At 38.0% G+C, this 21,888-nt stretch overlaps 1 protein-coding gene across 1 annotated transcript in view; it reads right to left on the bottom strand.

Annotated features, from left to right (window-relative positions):
* The window catches only part of LOC121961191 (copine-8), a 104,359-nt gene that overhangs the window by 59,686 nt on the left and 22,785 nt on the right, over positions 1-21,888 (bottom strand). The window contains exons 2-5 of the mRNA XM_042511078.2: positions 15,611-15,651; positions 13,469-13,515; positions 11,158-11,261; positions 3,769-3,808 (exon numbers count right to left, since the gene is read on the bottom strand). Of these exons, the coding sequence (XP_042367012.1) occupies positions 3,769-3,808; positions 11,158-11,261; positions 13,469-13,515; positions 15,611-15,651 (232 nt within the window). The remainder of the gene's footprint in view (positions 1-3,768; positions 3,809-11,157; positions 11,262-13,468; positions 13,516-15,610; positions 15,652-21,888) is intronic.

The raw sequence follows: 21,888 nt of genomic DNA, 5'->3' as shown, positions 1-21,888 counted from the left end.
ACTACAGATTGTACTTTCCTATTTTCATATGCCTGACACCACAGACACAAAGACTACAGGCGTGGATCAAGACAGAGAGCTGCCTCTTTCTCTCTCTGTTAAACTCAGACCAAGCAATACAAGCAGGCAGCACTGATAAAACATAAACCAAGATCATGTTACTGTTTCACCTATTTCTTGCCTAAAACATCTTTAGAAACATATTTTAGTGCATTGTTTGGCTATTTACAAGAATTTCTGGCACCATGTGGAGGCTAAAAATACAAATATGAACAAAAATTCTGTTACTGCATAGCCTATTTCGCCTAAAATGTCTTCAGAAACATATTTAACTGCACTGTTTGACTGTGATGCAAGAATTGTTTTCAGAAATATGAGTGCATGTTGTAACTGTAACTGTAATTCAAGATTGTTTTGGGCACCATATTGTTTTTTGTGTCATACTGGACAAGTTCGCATTACGTCATCCACCAGTGGGAATGTTAATTGGTCCGGTGCGGCGCAGTGCATTCTGGTAGTTGTAGGTTCTCTACCTCTTAAGCAAAAGCAAATGCCATAGTCCTTTTTCTCTATTGTTACTGGTCATGTAGCACCAATTTCATAAGTTTTTGTGTCACTCTACTACAAAGACAGCACCATTTTATTAAAAGACCATCTTTCCAGCAGTGAAATACTTCTTTAATGTTGCCAACCAGAAGGCCCTTCTTAGGGCATTATTATCATTATTATTATTTTTTGCTATATTCCAGTAACATAAAGCACTGTTGAATGAGAGCATACAGTATGAGTCATGTTTCATCATATCATTCACTTACTCAGCTTATATATTGTTTTGTTAGTCTATAGTAGTCGTCGTTTATCCTCCTTGGATAGCAGATGAACATTAGCATTACAACATTATTATTGCCCTTGGACACAAAACATATCTGAGTGCTGTTCAATGGATGTGAATTACATTCATATCCATAGAAAAACCAATTTTATAAACAAAAAAAATCACATGCACAAAGGAAAGTCTACTATTTAATTGTCTTAATAGCATTTTAGGCTTCTGAAATTTGATTGAAACATGTTTAAGTATAAAAAAAACTCATGTGCAGAGCCTCAAGTCATTAATTTCCCATCTCCTGTAACTTTCTTCCAGTAACCCCTGCCTCTTTTCATTTGTTAATGACACAAACAAAGTCATGTGACAGTGTGTCTATGTCACATGATTTGTAGGCAGACTAACTAGGTTGGACACTGAAGAGCAAACACTGATAAGAGCTAAGGGCTGGAGTGTGTCACCTCAGGGCAGCGCATGAGTCACTGTCGGCAGCTCCACTAAGAGGCAGACAGGGACACAAAAGTCAAACGACTGTAACTTGAAATGACTTTCATAGACACATTGTATATGTGCAGTCATAGCGATTCTCTTCCAGGTGGTGGCCAAATACTGGTGAATAGAGGAAGCAAGTGAAGCATGACAGCCCATGGCTATTATGAACACTAGAGCTATAAATGCAAATTTCCAGATAACGGCCAGAGTTTATGAGTAAAAAAGACAGCTGTTATTATTTCCCATTGCCTTCCATCATTTTTATAGTTGCTATAACTTTCCTCCATTGGACATTGACAGTCCTGGTCAGTATTGATCGTTAGCACAGCAAACACCTGCCCAAACGTGTCTCAGATATCATTGAAAAGCTGATTTCATGAAAACAGATGAGTACACAGGATTACAGACAAACACAGACACAAAACACGCATACAGCTCAGTAAATGGATGAAAGTTGTACATTTAAACAGTCATTTGTCCTGTTATTATTAGATAACAGTGCCATGCCTTGAAGGAAATGTCAGTCATTTTAGTAAATAAACTTATCTGATTTTAGTAAAGTATGAAGCTACTGCCAGCAGCTAGGGTTGAGTACCAAAGCAGTGTCACAGTATAGCAGAATTCTTATTCTTATAGCAGAATGATAGTAATGATAGTAATGATAATAATGATCATTATTACATATTTAGAAATTTGTTGCAGATTTATTTTAATTTTTAAACACCTTTTCCAGGTTGTTTCTTTGTTTGTTTTTTCTTGTTCTGTTTTCTTTAGGTAATTTCTTCCTTCATTGCTTATTGCCTTCTTCCTACGTTTTTGAAAGAAACCAAGCCAATTTGCTCAGGGTTCAAAGACTTGAAGGAACATATATAAAGGGCTTTTTTTTAAGTTAACATTTTATTGCTATAATTGAAACTTGATACCATAAAAAAAAGTCTCACTTTTGAAATTAACTTAAGTAAAGATGAGTTTCTCAGTTCAGTTGCATTTCGTTCAATACCATGGAGAAGCAAATGTACAGGGTATGATGAAAGTCAATTTTCGTACCACACCACACCTTGAAACCAGTTTATCGGTGCAACCTTACATATGTAACCATTACAAATGTACCACTGAATAGTGATTCACATTAAATCTATAGGTGAGAACACCGGGTTTAGAAAAGAGCCGTAAGTCCTGCAAGGCGCCCTGAAGCCTGGAGACCAGCCAAGAAGCACTACAGCTGCTCCGTCAGCTTTCCAGTGAGGTCCAGTGCAGCACATATCTGTTGCAATAGTTACTGTGTCTGGTCCATTTTCTTTTCTATTTTATTTTGATGAAAGCCTAGCATCACTCCAATACGAGCAGACACACACAAGCAGGCACACAAGCAGAGAAGTTAATGTGTGATTACAAAAGAGGAGTGGAGCAGAAGTGTTTTTTAGTCAACTATGTCACCCTTGCAGCTTTTTAAAAAATAACACATTTGTTATCACAGAGGAAGTCACAATCAAAAAGTATGGATGCACAATAATATTGGCATGTCATTGGTATCTGCAGATAACAGCTTTGAAAGAAATGATCGCATCAGCCCGAAATGATAGGCTAACAAGATGACACTTTCATTTTGCAACTTTAATTATTGAAATAAGTCAAATTTTCCCTGAGTTTTGGCTGTTTTTCAGGACCGTCTGTTCAAGTGGGTGGAATTTGACAGTTTTATTTAATTTTTTTTTTTACATAAAATAAATATTGCATGTTTTACATGTGATTAAATTAAAGTACTTTCATTGTATTTTATGTCTGCATCTTCCACCCACCCAATATGTTAATTAACAGTTCAAGTAGCCAGCCCTACCAGCAGCCAGGAAACAGGTAGCCTTGCTCGACCTGAAGGTGACAAAACCCTCCTACCAGCACCTGTTTAGCTCACAAGTTAACCTGTATCTCATTTGGTTTAGTGGTCAAAAACAAACAGAACGTGTGAAATAAAAACTGGCTCACATGGCTAGTGAACCACTCCAAACATTACCTAGTAAAAAAAAGACTACAACCTTGGCTGGTTTGAACTACAATCCCCATGGTGCAGCAGTCAGCACGCAGCTATTTCTGGCAAAGATCAGTTCACGTTGTTGTTCCTAATTACCGTTATGCTAATCACTGCTATCAATGAGGAAATGAGGTTGGACAGGAAAATCAGTAATAACTTCATTTCTAAATGAACTACAGGCTGTTCAGGGAATGTGCTATTAAAGCAGATGATAAACACACTCATTGTAATGACCAAATTGCTGTTATGTGGCTGAAAATGAGGCTAATGGGAGGTAATAACAAGGACAGCAATCATGCTCACACAAACACTCACACCCACCGAATGAAATCAGCAGGAGTGTGAAGGGACAAAAATAAAAGCAAACATACACACCTCAATGTGAGCACAAAAACACACGTAATTAAGTTGAAGTACTCACATGTTTTGACAGGTTTGCGCTCTTGGAGTCAACATCATACCTGTAGAAAAAGAAAGCGAGAGTCAGTGCATTAGAGAATGATGGAGAGTGACAGGCGCTGAGCTGGGAATACAACAAGGATTACAGACAGAGTAAATCAGTACGGGGCCGAGCAGCTTGTCACCGAGGATCTAACCACAGACTTCAGGTATATTATTTTCCAGCATCACAATCTCCCTTCTAACTGACACTAAATGGACTAATTGGCAGTCATACATACATGTGTAAGAAATGAAGAGACATATGGTGCTAGTGAGTAAAAAAGCATCTGTTCTCCTGTGTGTTTCCATCTCTGCTCATTAGTGTGAGTTTCAGTGGGCTATCATGTTATTTTTTTGAGGTGTGCGTAAAAATAAATTCACACTTTTTATTCCCCGATTCCACCTGCAGGTCTCTCATACATACAATACTCGCAGAGAGAAAAATGTGTCCATAAATGGGCCCTCCACCGCAGAGGCTACTCTAAAGAATGAGAAGCAATCAGACGAACCATTCACTCAGCAATCTGAGGTCATTTCACAGCTCAGGTCATTTCACCCGCCACTAGAAATGGATTGGCCTTTGCTGGGTAATATTTTGGAGGGACGGGAATGATGAGGGGTAATTTAGTTACTTTACAAGAATGACCAGGATAATGTACATCCTGTGTGTGTGTGTGTGCGTGTGTGTGAGAGAGAGAGAGAAAGAGAGAGAGAGAGAGAGAGAGAGAGAGAGGGATGGGCATGACTGAGTATTTAAAATGATTAAACACAATCACATGATATCTAATCATCAATGTCGATGTGGCCATACTGACTCAGAGGGACATACTATACATCTCATTCATAAAGTAATCTGTTCTATTTTTTTCTAAGTTTAATTTAAATCATTCATTTTGATCTCTTTTCTTGGTTTAACAAAAAACAAACATTTAAATCACACAGATCACCTGCTGTCAATATCAACTTGCAATACTTTCTCATACCTAAACAGAAAAGGTTGATTTCAACTGACCGAAACGACATAAAATGGTTGCCGTTTTAAACACATCTGTAATGTTCTGAAACGTTTGCAGTTTCGCTATAAAACTTTATAATTAGGTTTAGGCGACAAAATTGGTTTGTTCCATTCACTTTCTTTAACCTCCTGACCTAAGCTGCACGGTTTTTGGACTATAGGAGAGAGCTGGATAAAACCAGAGAAAACTTGCACTTTTAGCGTAGAACGTGCAAACTGTAAACAGGAGCGCCCCATGCCTGGGTTCAATCCCAAAACCCTCCTGCTGTCAGGACCACTGCACCATGCTGCTGGAAACTAGGTGGTTAGGTTTAAAAAAAACAACATGTTTTGGCTTTTAATAGGTTATTTTGTTAATAACATGATGTGATGTAAATCAGATGTCACATATGTCATTAGCACAGTGTCACACAAACTAGCGTACTATGCTGCATTGTTATTAAGTCAGTTTTGACTTTGGGCCAGGAACACTGGTGCACTGAGGGAAAGTCCTGTGCTTGTTTGACCCATTAACCCTTTCAGCCCACTCGACAGGGACTCCTTCCATCTTCATATAACATTACACAAACTTTGTCCCTTTTTATACTACATCACCTCACTTCCTCCTCTGCTCCCATCATAGTTACTATGGCCACTAAAGGGTGCCGCAATAAAATAAGTGCAAACATAGGTTGTAATAACTGCCTTGCACAGTCAACCCATATGATCGTTGTTTTTGGAGAGACTTATCATTTGAGACATCTTGTTTCACTGTGAGTGCAAAAAGTATGTGTGTATGAAAATTAAATTAAAAAAAAATGTATGACCCCATCGATGAGGCTAATGGGAATGTCATTAGTTTTGCAGGTATTTGGTAATAAACCAAACTATTGGACAGAGTGACGTTCTGACCTGATAATGGTGCTAGGTAAAATGTCGAAGATTTACAATTCATCCTCTGGGGAACATGAATATCTGTTTCCCTTTCAGAATAATTACTGATAATAATATTAGCAGTATTAGTACTACAACTTTTCTACTTAATATATTTCACACTGTTTTGAGATCCACACATACATACTATCAGTGGAGGTACAGACTTGCAGGGAGCTCTATTGCACACAGTGCAGTCTCGTTATTCATATTCAGAAGACACATCATAGTATTTTACAACCTCTGCTCTGTTACAGTTCTGTTTTTTTCCACACACATCTCATCCTCATTGTCCCGAGGGAGCAAACATTCTTTCATCTGCTATCATTTCAGACTGTGTTACCCTTGCAGGCTGGCAGTGGCAGCTATCTACAGCTGTCAGACAAGTTGTCTGTTGTTGTTTCATAATGTGGAATCTGACATTTACTCTTATGTCTATCATATTTGGGGTAATAATGTCAGTAAATCCAAATAAAATACAGACTTCTCTTAGTATGCAAATGCCCCTCAGGAAACACGGGCATCTGGGGCTAATTTCTTTGCAATACTAGTCCTATACAAATAGGGCTTTAAACAAATTTACAAGTTTTCAGAGAAGAATAAACTCAACTAATATACAGTCATCTGATCTAGCAGAGGGAGGAGTGAGTTCCAGGAGGATGGAGTCCAAATGGCAAAAACACAATAACCCTTGCAGAGAGAGTGGGGTATAAAAAAAACACTATCAAGTGCTCCACAGTCACAGTTCAAGCATCCAAACAGGTCTATTAGCAGCAACTAGAAGTGATTCAGAGGGAGGCCAAAGGACCAATCCTGCTCAAAAAAAAGCTTAAAAAAAAAGACTAAAGCATGGATTTTTATCAAGGTGGGGTTCATATGGTTAAATAACAGAACAAGTAGTAAGGTTACAAAACAAAATACACAACTGAAAGTCTTCATTCATTTCAGGTTAAAAAAAAAAAAAGAAAAAAAAAATTGTCCCAGTCTATTTCTGTGAGGTAATGAACACGGGGTCGTAACATGGCGGGGTACACAAATGCAACAGGCAGAGTAGATATGAAAGGTTAAATGCTTCTCTTTCCCTGAAGGAAACTTGTCTGCTCCTATATCACACCCACCATCCCCTGGAACCCTGGTTGTTATGGTTACCATCGCTCACATAGCCAAAAGCACGTGCACACGCAAGCACAAACGGCAGTCACCATGGCCACACACAGTATGTGGGAATGCGCACACAAGAGGCACACATCAGAGTTGCTCGTCTTGGAGTGGGTCTGTCCACGTGGCCCGGTGACAGGACTCTTGTGAGATGATGAGTATGTGTTTTGACGGACCATCCAGCTGAAATACTGGAAAACCAGCACATGTATGGATAACTAGTGGGAAATGAAGACTTCCTGCTGTTCATTTTACAGTAATTAGCACATTGTAGGAGAGGTGATAGACAGACATGAGACACGAGGTAAATGAGTAAAGAAAAGCCACATGTGACAAAGATGGATCGCTAAATCAAAGAGTAGAGCAGCAAAGTTTGTTTATTTTCCCTAGAAACGGACATTATGACACAGATCATTAGATCATTAGATTATTAGATTATTTAAAGCTGTAACTTATATAATATAACTTACATTAGTTGAAACAGTCACTCTGTACACACAGTAGTACATGAGAGATCATCTGTGAAATAATCACATTTCTTCTCCTCCTTTTCTCCGCCTCTTATAGCATTTGCAAAAAATCCAATGAATCCGAAATGACCAGTCAGAGCTGAGGAGTCTCTAATGCAACTGTCAATCATGTCAATAACTGCTTGTGAACTGCTGTCAAATGTCAAGCCAGTCTGCGCTGATCAGACATACAGCAAGATTCTGTTACTGCATTGCCTTTTTCTTGACTCAAATGATATCAGAAACATATTTTAGTGTACTGTTCAGGTGTAAAATGTTTGTGCCAGTGGGCAGTGCTTTGTTGTGGCTTGACTGTTCAACATGGCAGCTAGGTCACAAATCTCATTTTACACCTAAACAGTACACTAAAATATGTTTCTGAAATGTTTGAGATGAGAAATTGGCATTTTGAGGGGCAGGGGGTGAGGAGTTGACAGATTGACTGCAGTTCACGAGCTGTAACTGACATAACTGGCAACTGCATAATGACTCCTTGGCTCTGATTGGTTGTTCTCCTTTAGCAGCTGTAGACTGAATGAAATTCCTTTAAGGCCCAGACATACCACACCAACATCAACAAACTAGTGCATCACCTTTGCTTGTGTTGAAGCCAAAAAGTTGCACTTGTACACCCTGCAAGGACTACAGCCAACAGCCAACCAGCACGCATGTTCTACGCCTGTGTGAGAGGCAATAACTCCCAACAGCTGCAACCAGCGGTAGTCTGCATTTATCATTCAAAAAGGGAAAGCGCAACACTGACAGGAAGGATTCGAGACTTTAGATGGACGATTAGCACATTTACAGAACAACCACATGTTGAAAAAAAAAGGATATTTACAGTGCGTTAGTGACCAAAACACAAACAACTGTGAAGCATTTCTAACTAAGATGTCAGTGGCTAAAACAAATAATTTTACCTCATAAAAAAGCTTTGTTATCTGTTGTTTCACACTGAGCTCAACTGTGAATCAGATTGATTTCACTCACAGACGGGCTTTAACAGGTCCAACAGTGATTCAACATGCTAAATCAGACGAGAAAAAGCAGAAACAGGCCAACTAGTGCAAAAGGTTGGTGAGCGTCTGTGGCATTTTTGGGGTCCCACACTCCCCAAAAACTAGGGCCACAGACGCTCACTGACGGCCAACCACTAACTGACAGCTGAGTGCCCTTAGAAGCACAATGTCCCTTAGAAACACAACAAAAAGGAAGAGCTTTTCACAAATTATCCGTCTCAAGTAAATCGTCATTTTCAGTAAATATGTTTACATAAATAATATTTATGTAAATATGTCATAAGTTGTTTTGTTTTTTTTATTAAAGTTAAAAACTACATCCTCAACATAGAATATCGTTTGCAATTAGACCAATGCTAAAGCCCCTATGTCTTTATGGAAATACCTCCACCCACACACACACCACGCAAAATCACACATGATGCATGCAAAAACATTACCTCCTCCTCACAGACTCAAACTTTCAGATTCCAGTTGGGCTGCCGACGTGGCTCCCTAGTTCACAGATTATAATATAATTAGTCTCCATCTAATAAAATAAAGCCACTGAAATCCCCTCAATAATTCAATGAGAAATGTGATCTGAGAGCAAATTGAGAAAGAGAATCCCCTCACCTACAGACAGTCTGGTGGCTTAATAAAGCTGAAGACCAACTGTCTCCAAAAGATAACATCTTATGCCTCTATGCAAACAAACACGAATGAAGTGTGAAACGCAGTCACAAAGCTTAAAACATATGCATATACAGTGTATAAAGTAAAGGAGACGCAGAGGTTCAACCTTACGATGAGAGTTATAACATAGATACATGCCCATACTAATACTGGTGTGTATTTTTAAAGAGGACCTATTGTTGACATCATCTTGCAGAACAGTTAGTTAAAGTTAGTGTCACCAATTCAGTATCCGACCAAATAACTCCCCCACTGTTCCTGAGATATGACATTGTGAAGTGGTGGAGAACATTATGATGTCCCAGTTGACCTTTGAACCCCTGGATATAGAATTCAATCACCACATCCTATTCTGGGAAATTTGAGTGCATGAATTCTTAAGTTATGGCCAAAAACATGTTTAATGATGTCTTTGAGACCTTGACCTTTGACCGCCAAAATCTAAGCAGCTCATTGTGGAGTGTAAGTGAATGTTTGTGTCAAATTTGAAGAAATTCCCTCAAGGTATTTTTAAGATATCACATTCACAAGAATGAGACAAATGTATGGTCAACATGACCTTGACCTTTGTCCACCAAAATCCGAACAGTTCTTTCTGGAGTCCACTAGTATGTTTGTGCCAAATTTAAAGAAATTCTGTGGTGTTCTTGGGGTATCATGTTCACAAGAATAAGACAGACAAGGTCACATTGACCTTGGTTTTTGAAGTATGACCACCAAAATCTAATCAGCTCATCCTTGAGTCCAAGTAGATGTTTGTGCTTAATTCAAAGACATTCCCACATGGCGTTCACAAGTGTGGGAAGACAGACGGATGGCCAACCCGAAAACATAATGCCTCCAGCCTTGTTTATTGGTGGCATGGAAGAATAAAAACTGTTGGAAACAGATTATTCAGAATGGAAACCTTATAGTTTTGCTCACACAGGAATTACTTCTCTATATGTTCACCTAATTATTGAAACATGGCCACATTTAATATGAACATCCTTCATTCTAACACTATATATTAGACAAAAATACAGAGAAGCTTAAGGGCCAAACAAATGACAAAGCAGATTGCCTTTTCCAAAATATACACTCATCACAAAGTGCTCACAGATCCTAAAATGTCCTTCAGGCCTTCAGGCTCACTGTTGATACTTTGCAACTCGACACAATTTGCAGTTTATTCAGTTAAGTGCTGTATTACTTAACTAATTTGGAGGATGTACTTAGTGTAAGGCATGCCAATTCCACAATCTGCCAAAAAATCAGCAGTAAAAGTATTACTGGACCAATACCAATACTGCTTTGAAAGTTTCTTTCAACCAATACATTGAGCATAGCAATGCATTTAAGTTAAATACTCTGATGCAATCAATTACTGTCTGGTAGTTGTCGAGGTAAAAGAGGAAGATTTGTCTCCGTATAACTTTAGGGGGAAAAAAACAAACTTGAATAATATGCAGTACTTCATCTGAAAACAATATTTTAATCTGCTCTAAATTACTAAATAATTTAATTTTAAATCTATCCCATTTTCTTCAGTACACTGTTTGTAATAAATTAAGCCCTTGCTCCTGTAATTGTTTTGTAATAAGATAATATTAGGTGGCATGAACGAATATTAATCAAGTGGCAAACACATTATGCAATCTACTCAACATTCTCTCAAGTTACAAATATTGAGAGGAGTGAACTGTGTTGTACACCAACTGAACGGTTAAGAGAGAAAAATCAAAGCACAAAAGTCAGATTTAATCATACTATCACATAATTTTCTCATCTACAGGAGGTAACTATGGCTTCTCCAAGGTGTAATGAAAGCCTAGTTTGTATTATTAGGAACTAATAATGTGAAAATGATGCTTTCTCAGAGAAGCTTCTAACACTGAGTAAACCAAAGATCTGCTTTTAAACCTTAAATGCCATTTGACATTTACAATGTCTGATGCCAGAACAAGTATCAATCTCAGCAGATATTAATACCATGAAGACGCAGTTACACACACACACACACACACACACACACACACACACACACACACACACACACACACACACACACACACACACACAGAGGTGTGGTTATTACTTACAAGTCAAATCGGATGTTTTGTCGCTCTTCAAAGAAGTAGTCCAAAATGAATTTCCTCACAAAATCTGGGTTTAGCGTATTGTCTATCACCTCTGTTCTCCCAAACTACACAAAGAAAAGAAGATAAAAGACAGATGAGGATACATTTCACATAAACTCTGTAATGTTTCTGCTCTTCAAGATGTTGGACCACAAAAAAGAGTCAGTTTGATGATCCAAATCTACATAATTTATGAATATGCCCATTTGATGTGAGATCATCATCGTCTGTCATTTTTATGTTTTTGCTGCTTGTAAAATTTCTCTTCGACACAAAATGCAGTTTTTACAAGCACGTTGTGAAGTTGCAGCGCCCCATGTGAATAACTAATCACCAGCCGGTTTACTCCACAGGTGACACATCAGTGGAGAACCTGGTGGCTACAGAAGGTGATGTACAGCTTTAGTTTAATGAATGCAAAGCAGCTAAAGTACCATGTCAATGGGGGTCAAATAGGTCCCAGGTTTGGCATTTAACTTAGCCTATTAATAATGCATGTGGAAGATGGGCTGCTCAGAACTATGAATAACTGGAAAAGATTGGGGCTGCAAGATTTGCCCCCTCATTTAAATTTATGAATATTCATCATTATGAAATGCACTGAAAACTGCCGTACAGTTATATATGACTGCACACATGCTCATAAGGTGTAGATACTGGTTGTGTCACAAACAAAGTGGGGTTACTTAACATAACTGGTTCACATAAATTAATACAATTGTCTGGAACTTCAATAACACTATTGTTTTCAATTGTGTGACATATATATTACAAACATACATATTGTTGGCAATCAATTAGAAATTATCTTCAGTTTCTATAACAGCCTGACTGTCAGCTCTACAACTGTATAAAAACTAATCAGCTTCAGTTGCACTTTAACCCTACTTGGCAAGTGTTAGCATGCTAATATGCCAAACAAAGACAGTGGATTTTGTTAATCAACCCAACTGCCAAAAAAAATGTTTGCTTTTAATGTTTCTGCAAAACTTTGATATGTTACATTTATACATCACTTTGTAGTGGACACGTTTAAACTTAATGTTCTGAACAAGGCCGTGGTTAAGATGTGTTAAGGTTTAGGCACAAAAGCTACTTGGTTATGGTTCGGCAAAAGATCACGCTTTGGCTTGAAATACCTGCGTATGGTAGCACAAAAGTCGCTGGAAAAGCAGAGATGAGTCAGTGGAAGACACCAGGCTACCATAGCTCAAACATTGCTGGTTAATGTTGCAACGTGTCGTTAAAAAACACCCAGGTTCAGTGAAAAAACCCAGTTTCTGAGGCTCAAATGCCACTGGGTGAAAGCGCGATGTGTTATTGAAAAAACACCAAGGTTTGGTGCCAAAAACAAAGGTAGAAATACTGAAAAGGGTCATCAAAAGACAACCGTTCTTGTAGTACATTAGTTTCAAACAGTGCTCTGCGGGGTGCATGTTGATATTGGCATTCAGCTCAAAACTGAAACTGAAGTGCAACGTCACAGAGGGGCCTGCACAGCTATGGCCTCTTGTTGTACAACATGTAGCCAAATAATAACAGAGACATACAGAGTTTATGTAAAGACTGTCGAGAAGTGGATTATGTTACAGGAGTAGGTTGAGAACTCTCTGTGGAAGTTTCCACTGTGCTTTTTTTGTTTCTTCAACATTGGAGTGTGTATTTCATACATTTTTTAATGAAGACTGGTGATGCCAGGGCCTGACATGAACTTTTCAAGGCACTTGTAGTTTGGACAAGTTTACCCTTCACTTATGCTGAAACAAAGGTCACTGGTGTGGGTAAAAATGACAATAATTTACTTGTTTCATTTTGTTTATGAATGTAAAATTCAGTTGAACAAAGTTGGAAACATTCAAAGTGTCAACAGGTAAACGTTTCAATTTATGAATTTGATTTAAGTGGGTATATGTAATGTTTCACCTCAACAAATGATTTTCACATTAATTTAGATTGTATGTAACAATCGGCAAAGTACCCTTCAGGCACCTGCCATGTCGCTGCCGAGCTGAGTGGCACCATAATGGCACTCTGTTGGCAGTTTCGAGACGATTCCCTCGACTTACTGTCAACTCGGCAGTGAGGTGACGGGTGCCACTTGCTGCCACTGTCAGTAATCCAACTCGCTGTCACCCAGCTATCTCTCCCACCTCTGCAGTTCGCTATGATTGTAGCTTAGCTAATCTTAAGAGGCACATTTGTTTTATTTTGTTCACTAAATTTCTCTTACATTTGACCTAAAAATATGCATACATAAAAAAAATGTTCTTACCTCTCTCCACTCCTTGTTGCCCATGCCTTGTGTGTAGAGAACACAAACTGTGAAGACACATAACATAACATTAAAAATACATGCTAAAAAGCCATGCTGATATGCATTTCTTTTCCTAAAATATGTATGTACTGGACCCAATAGACATATTTCTAAACTGTGGTAACATTAAGCAGATACGTAAATAACAAAAAAAAACAAAAAACTCAAATGTTATGGTGTTTATTGGATCCATCAGAATATGCCTAATAAGCCGTGATTGGATGAATTAGAAATAACAAAACTACATCAAAGCACCTAATAGTTTTATTCATGAAGCCCAAACATATTCCCCGTCTTTGGATGGTGAAAGACATCATTTCAGGCCATTAAGCAATTTTCCCCAAACGAGACAATTCACTGAGAGGAAAATTACTGAGCTCACACATCATACACTTCATTTCTGGAAGGCTTTGATGTTCTTCTCAGATAAGTGACAGAAGCATATGTCAATGTGCATGCACACACACACACACACACACACACACACACACACACACACACACACACACACACACACACACACACACACACACACACACACACAAAATCTTTTTTCATATTTCTGGGGTCTGATAGACACAGGTGATATTTTTAAGGAACAGATAGATTTAAACCAATATTATGATAGATAACTTCTCCATGCTTTTGTGGCTTTTATGTATAAAGAAGGGCTTTCTGACTTTTTTCCACTTGTACCAGAGAGTGTTGGTCTTGTCTTTGGATCACTGATCTTCACATTTTAAAGGTATTTTTACCTGCAAGTGTCAGATCTAAGGTATCTCTATATTTCAGTATCACAGACGTTTTTTCTCCCTCCTTGCCCTTTTCCCCTGTCAGGCTGGTTCATATCAAGAGACTGAAGTCGTCGTGCTCAGCATAATCACAAGTGCTACTCAGCACAAGAGCACGCCTAAATGAATGGGTGAAGTCTGAGTTTCCTCCTCATCATCATCATCATGTAAATCACTGTCATCTTCTTCATCGTGTTCATCACTGTCATCATCATCACCTTGAGTCATTTTTATCCCGTGCTACTGTAAATGTGCTGACATACTATGTTTGCAAAAACAGTAAGTGTATGTGTGTGCTTGTGTATGTATTGGTCATCCTGATATCATAATCCCAAATTCACACACACTTCAAGATGACTAATACAATCTTTGATTATGATGATGATTTTATTTTATCTTGACACTACGTCATTTAATTCTAATAAAACAGCCAAAAGTAACATTAACTTGCAAACCAAACAAACCTTAACAGCAAGCTCTTCTTGCCATACTACAAGTATGCAATTTGAGAAAATATAAAACGTCCCTCTGTTTGTTTTTAGATATTTTAATGTAGAAATGTTATACATTACATCTTAAGACTGACATAACTAGTTACATATTTTGGGAAATACACTGGAATGTGAGCTGGATATTAGGGCTGCAAATAATAATTCTTTTCAGTGTTGATTCATTTGTTTATTATTTTCTCAATTGAATTTAAGCCAAGTTTTCAGATGTCAAGTAAGTAAAGTCTCTTGGCAGACGAGTCTCAAGCCAACAGCTTTGGCATACAGCAGAATGGTATTGATCTTCTCGTCAAATTCTTGAATAAGCTCAAGAAAGTGAATAAGCTTATTTTCCATTGTCAAGCTATCTCTTTAACTCACTTGCATGGCACTAATGTAATTATTATAATGATTTTAACTGCTGGGAAAAAAGAGGAGAATTGGCACCTATTGTGTGAATCTATATGGAAAAGCTTTTTAGTCCATGCATTAGTCAGACCCGCCTCCAGCTAAGCTCAAGCATTTAGAGAAAAAAAACAAACACTTCCACACATAAAGAGTGACTCACGACTACATATGGCAAAAGACCTTCTAACTAATGCATTTCTTCCTTACGCTCCATTTTGTCTCCTTATTTTGGCATTTTCCATTGTGTTCTTTACTTATTTATACCTTTATTTTCTTTCTTCTTGCTGCATGCCCTTCTTTTTATCTTTACCTTTTTCCTAGTGATTTATGGCTATTCTACAACCAACAATTATGCACTGACACAAACTTGTACACCATGGGTGACAGACAAACAAAGGGGTGTTGGATCTTACTTGGGTCTGATTTGGAGAAGGTGTCCCTGTCCAGCAGGTTTCTGTGGAGACACAAAGGGGAATGTTGTCAGAAACATAGTTCCCTTGGTGAGAAGAAAAAACATTTGTCATTCAGTTGTGGTGGTGAATTCATTTTAACACATATGTGCTCTGTCAGCCAATGGTCTGCACGTTACCATCACACTTTGTTTACAGCCTCTCTGTGAAACGCTCAACTGTGGTGTCAAAATACAAAATATTTCTAAAATACTGGATATATGATAGCATTAGCCACAATACAGAGGCGTGGGTAGGGTGGGGTTGGGTAGGGATGTTGGAAAGTATTGAGAGCAAGACTAGAGCATTTCAAGAAATTCAAAGGTACTTTACAGAAGTAAAAAAAAAAAAAATACAAACATTACAATTCATACGACATTAGTAAGATGTTAAAAGTAGCAGATAAGCATCTGAAAAACGTAGGAACCAGTTGTCTCTTTAAAAAAAAAAGAGCATGAGCCTCTCTCCACGGCACCTTACTTCATCTTAACTCCCGCAGTGAGCAGAAAAGAGTTGGTTTAACTTAATGAGAAGAGAAACTGAACTACGTGACTAACATGGGCTCCATGTCCATAGCATTTAAACTTTAAAAAAAAACACTTGTTTTCAAAGGAGCACCAACATTCAGAGCCCTACCGACGTCGACAAAAACCTTGCAAATACCTTCACCACTAACACTATCTTAAGGTCATGAAAATGTCATTTAACTTTTATTCAAACTCTTTATTTATGGCTATTCAGATTTTTATGGCTCCTCATTTCATGCTTGAAAAACACTAAATCTAAGATCATAATTCTTAGAGTGAATTATTGGTCAGCTTTCTGTCTCAACAACCATTGAGTTTCACCCAAGACGGACAGTAAGAAAATTGTGAAGAATTTATGTCCCCCAAAAAGAGTGAGAAGGAGGGCTGGGGGAATCTTAATGGTCTGGTTTGAAAGTGGCATAGGATTTTATCATTAATTCTGATTTGTGAGTAATGAGATGAACAATGCTGATGATGATGGCACCTTGAGAGGAGAGAAGAGATTGGGATCACTAACTTGTCAGTGAGGTTAAATCACTCTAGCGTGTTAAGGGCCTTGATAAGAATAAGGATCTACTCTCCAATCTACTTCCTTTCATCTATTTAAGGTGCCCTGATGTTTCCTGGTTGCAGAGGGGGAATGAAAATGTGGGTAATGCTTCCTGCCATCCTTTAAATCGTGGGGATTGTGGAAGGCTGTAAGACAAAGCTCCAAAACCATCACTAGTTGGAGAGGCTGCAAGCTGGTTTCCACTAACAGCCTCTCTATCTGTAGGAGTTCCCTTCTTTCAATTCACTTTCAGCTGTTTTTATCTCTCTTTTTGTGTGTTAACTCATCAACACAATATTTCTCTCTGTCACACTGTCTTGTGTTTGTTCTCAAAATAAAAACACCTCCAGTATCCACTCAGTCCCTCCTGCTTGTTCGCAGACTTGCTCATCAGGTCACTCACCTGCTCAGCTTTAAATTGTAGCAACACTTAAATCAAATCCTGGATATGTCAAGGCACTTTGCTCGATGATTTGTCATCACTTATCACTTAGCATTTATTTGTAGCATTTGGTTGAGGACGCACACAACACAACAGACTCAAGTTACGTGTGTATATTTGCCTATTGTGTTGCCGGTGCTCAGTGAGAAAAACACAAATGGACGCAATAATCCAGCTAAGATGTTTGCCTTTCTTGCACACTCCTGTTTACATGCTTTAAAGCAAAGCCTGGCTGATGACAGAAGGTTCTGCGTCAGTACAAAGCCAATTTTTTTTTGTTCTTTCTCCCATTATTGGTGGTTGGAATGATTAGATGGAATAAGCTAAAAAGAAAGACATTTCTCTTTGGTCAGCTATTTGGAGATTCATGCGTAGTAATGTAGTGGTTTTATGGCTAATTTAATCACTTGCCCATGAAAACAAATTTTCTTTTTTTCTAGTTGAAACAATGCCTGTATTCAATCTTATATGTGCCAGGGTTTCATCCCCAGCCACCCTCAACTCCATACCCGATCAGCAAACTTTTTGTAGCTGCTGTTACACAGGTTAGACAACGTGCTGAAGGACCATCAGTCTGATGTCTACCAAGTAAAAATGAACATCCAACCCTGAGCCGTTCGACAGTTCCAACAAATTCACACTGTGTTTTGAAGACACCTAAATAATCCTGAGGTAACCTTAGCCATGTGACGCTAACAGTTAGCCCTGTTACTGCATGTGTACGGGTGGACTCTCAACAACTGTCCTTAGCAAAGAGCTCACACTCCAGCAGCAGCTACAATCCGTACAATCTGTGGTGCAGTGAAGTTGACGCAGTGTACTGATGAAGGTGGCAGTTCAGCTACCGAAATGTTCAAAAGTATGGACAAACTACACATAACACTACTTACATTAAGGGTATCAAAATAAATACTTTATTGGCATCACTTTGGAGGTAATGGCAATGGTACTTGGAACATAATCTTTCTAATAATACCCAGCCCTACTTGCAGAAATAAGGGCCTGAGAACATAATGTGACGATGTGAAACAATCTCCAATTTTTGACATTAAGAAACAACGAGCTGTGTTGCCAAAAAAACAAATAATATAAAAAGCCTCCACAAAGTGTATTATTTTTCATAACAGGGCAGGACCAAGTGGATTATTGTGCTGAAAAACTATAAGTGAATGTATGTTACATTTTTTAACAAAGTGGTCTGGAAAACTTATGTAACTTGCCATTATCTTTATCAAACATTTCTTTATCAGTCCAACTGGTGGGAGATGCTGTTGCCACTGAAATCATGTGGATTCAAAAAGATAAGGCTCACAATATTTTTTCTTATTGTTAAAAAAAGGCCATTAAAAGACCAAACACATGAACACACACGCACACTGCCCTTTGCTCTACATGTGACATACAAATGGAAGTAGATAAAAGAAAACAACTTGTACAATGCTACATACAAGCTTTGATACTTGCAGTGAAAGAGGAGTGTAGTACAGTATATAAGCCAATGTGTTGGTCATACCATAGAAAATGTATTCTTTTTGTATTGTGCGTAATACAGAAGATTTTTTTTAAATATTGCACATTGAAATCCAGTTTTTTAAAAAAATCACAATTAGATTATTTTTCCATATCATTCAGACCTAATTAATATGCTGGAAACAATCCCCAACAAATGCACTATTAACTACTGCTTTAACAGCAAATATTTTTAATATTTTTAATACCAATTCATCTGCCAAGTACTTTCTTGAGTCAGCAACTCAATGAATCAATTGGAGAATCAGCAGGAAAATAATTGCCAACAATTTAGAGTAACTGTTCAATCATTTGAGCAAATTTACACTCAAATATAGCAAAAAATGCAATTTTCAGCCTCTCATTCAAATTTCCTTCTTTTCTCTGTTTTATATAGAATATCTTTTTGGTTTGGATTAACAAAACAAAACCATCACCTTTGACTATGAGAGATTTAACATTTTTCATCATTAACAATTGATTCATGGATAAAATAAATGGCAAATTAATCAACAATAATCGTTAACTACAGCCCTATACTTTACTGTGGGTAGCCTTTAAAACCAGGAGGGCAACACTTTAGATATGACAATATTTAAAACCTAGGAAAACATCTAGTCTCATATTACGATATTGATATAATATCAACATATTGCCCAGCCCTACTTTAACTATGCCATTATCTAGCATCTACAAAATAATCTTTCCAGTCCATCTGTTGTCAGATCTGAAGGGGCCGAGCTATGTGGTCTGAATTCACAAACTACTTTCCCCGTCTAACACCACCTGAATAAACCTGGACTTCAAAAAATGAATGCACACCTAAACGCTCAAAAATACAAACACAAAACTGCTGTCAGCTGGGAGTCATTTCCCACTCTGTACCTCCACAGCTGGAGGTACAGTTAGGGACCCTAGTTAAAACACACTTTCTCCCTCTGAGATAAGATTTGAGGCTCTGCACTCTCTGACTGGCTGCTGCTCAAAGCACATCACACATGGTGGCACTCCAAATGGGCTCCTGGGCTCCCCCTGCGCACGAGCTGTGTGTACGTGCGTTTTACGAGTGTGTGAGTAAGACACATTTTTAGGATTTCCACTTCAGAGGATAACGTGAATGAGTCATGGCTCTCTCTCTTTTTCTCTCGCTCCTTCCCTCTTTTCATCCAGAGGCAGGCAGCGGAAAGCTAAAAGCTGCCATCCGAGTCACAGAGAGGTCTGCGGGGATAAACGTGCCACGCTAAAAGAGTGAGGTAGTATATTTAGCACAGAGTTTAATCTTAATAAAAATAATGTGTCATTTTGAATTGAGGTCTTTTTAGCCAAATAAATGACAGTACAATGGATTTCTTAATAGAAAAGAAAACTCAGCAAAGTAAAGTCAGAAAAATCTGCTTTGGGGATAAGCAAAGGAGTCCTGCTGTTAATGGCAAAGTGAAGTTCTTGTGTCTAGATTTTTCAATAGATTTCCCAAGGCTTTCAGCTTTGCTAGATGCAGCCTCTCTTTCTCATCTTTCCTTACAAACACTTAAGTCTAAGTGAATCACTTAATTACTCTTTTTCTTTATCTTACATCTAATCTGTCACCATGCAAATAATTAAATGTATATAAGACTGTCTTAACTAGCCTTGAAAGAATGCTCATCAATCACAGATTCTGGGCAGTATACGTATTTGATGATGCTGTGATAAATGAATAAGAAAAAGACTGAAAAATCTGCCAAAGGACACGTCACACAGTAGAGCCCTTTTCAAGCGTTCACCTACACAGCTTTTAAGGCAATTAGTAAGAAAGAACTGAGACCACGCATGATGCAAAGCACAAAGAAACCCCATTAGGTGATTAAAATGTCAAAGACATAAATACCTACATTTTACTTCAAGCAGTTTTCACCTTTCAGATTAATTTATAATGTGCAGGGATTTTTTTGTGATGTAAAATAAGTATGGTTTGGTCTATATTTAATGCATTTCAATGTAATTTTTCTAAGAATAGCGTTTCAGTGTCTTTTGATTTTGTAAGAACTCAAAGTTTAAGGTGATCTTGATGGGTTCTAATTCCAGGCAAAGTATAACAGAGTGATGGTGAAATAAGACAAAGTGTAGTTGTAGTCTAATATTTCTGTCTTACAAATTATGTTAGTGCTGGATTAGCAACTAAAAACCATTCAATTCAATGCACTCCAGTGTGACCCTGTTGGTTCCTCTAGACTTGCAACTTTACAGATGAGCTTCTCATCTTCTCATTCATTTTTCTGGCAGACAAGATGCAACAACACAGCAGATACAACACATTTAATTAACTAGAATTACCAACCTGCGGTTGTGTGGCTCCGCCAGACTGTCAAGTTGCAGTTTACATTCATGCCTGTCCACACTCACATATGTAATGAAGACTTAAAAGGAATTTACTAAAAGGCGTTGAGTGTTTGTTTTTTGTTTTTTTTTAGCAAAACGTAAATCTTTAACAAACATCTTCCCACAGTAGCACAGAGGATCTATACAATCACCACAGTTTCCGAGATTCGAGATTATTGTCAAAAATTCAGCATCTGGCAAAATGTCTCGTCTTATGTTCCTGAGTTATGAAGTTAATTAATGATTAGAAAAGTGTCCGTGCAGATCATCAGGATGTCAGAGTCACGTTTACCTTTGACGTTTTGGATATAAAATGTCATCACCATACAAGACATTTGCGTGAAATGTTGTCATAGTGACGTGTCAAGGTCACTGTGACCTTTGACCACCAAATTCTAATCAGATCATCTTTGAGTCTAAGCGGACGTTTGTGCCAAATATGAAGAGATGGCAGTAGAGGAGCGGTTCAATAATTTCACACAACAACAAACAAGGTGACAGTGGAAGATATCGTAATAATGTACCGTTAAACAAAGGCTAAAGAGAAAAGTCCTTGAAATGAGCTGGACATTAAACTGGGGCAAATAAATCAACATCTCTAACAACTGCCAGACTATTTTTTTTTATGATTTTATCTGCAAAGGGAATTACCATTCATGTACAGTTTTAGTCAGCTTTACTCCTATATTTAAACACTTAGCTCTACAGTGCAACTCACTCACATAAGCACATATAGAAGCAAAATACATCTCGGGCATCAACAAAATACTGAAGAAATCATCGCCAGATATGATAGCACTGATCTCAAATCTGATCAAAGTTTCTGCGCTGCTGTCAAACCATGCATCCTCTTCCC

Source organism: Plectropomus leopardus, chromosome 22, assembly GCF_026936395.1.
Source record: "Plectropomus leopardus strain MGB_pleo_1.0 chromosome 22, ASM2693639v1, whole genome shotgun sequence".
NCBI lineage: Eukaryota > Metazoa > Chordata > Actinopteri > Perciformes > Serranidae > Plectropomus > Plectropomus leopardus.
Note: the sequence above shows the minus strand (reverse complement) of the source record. Positions and strands in the feature narration are given on the sequence as shown.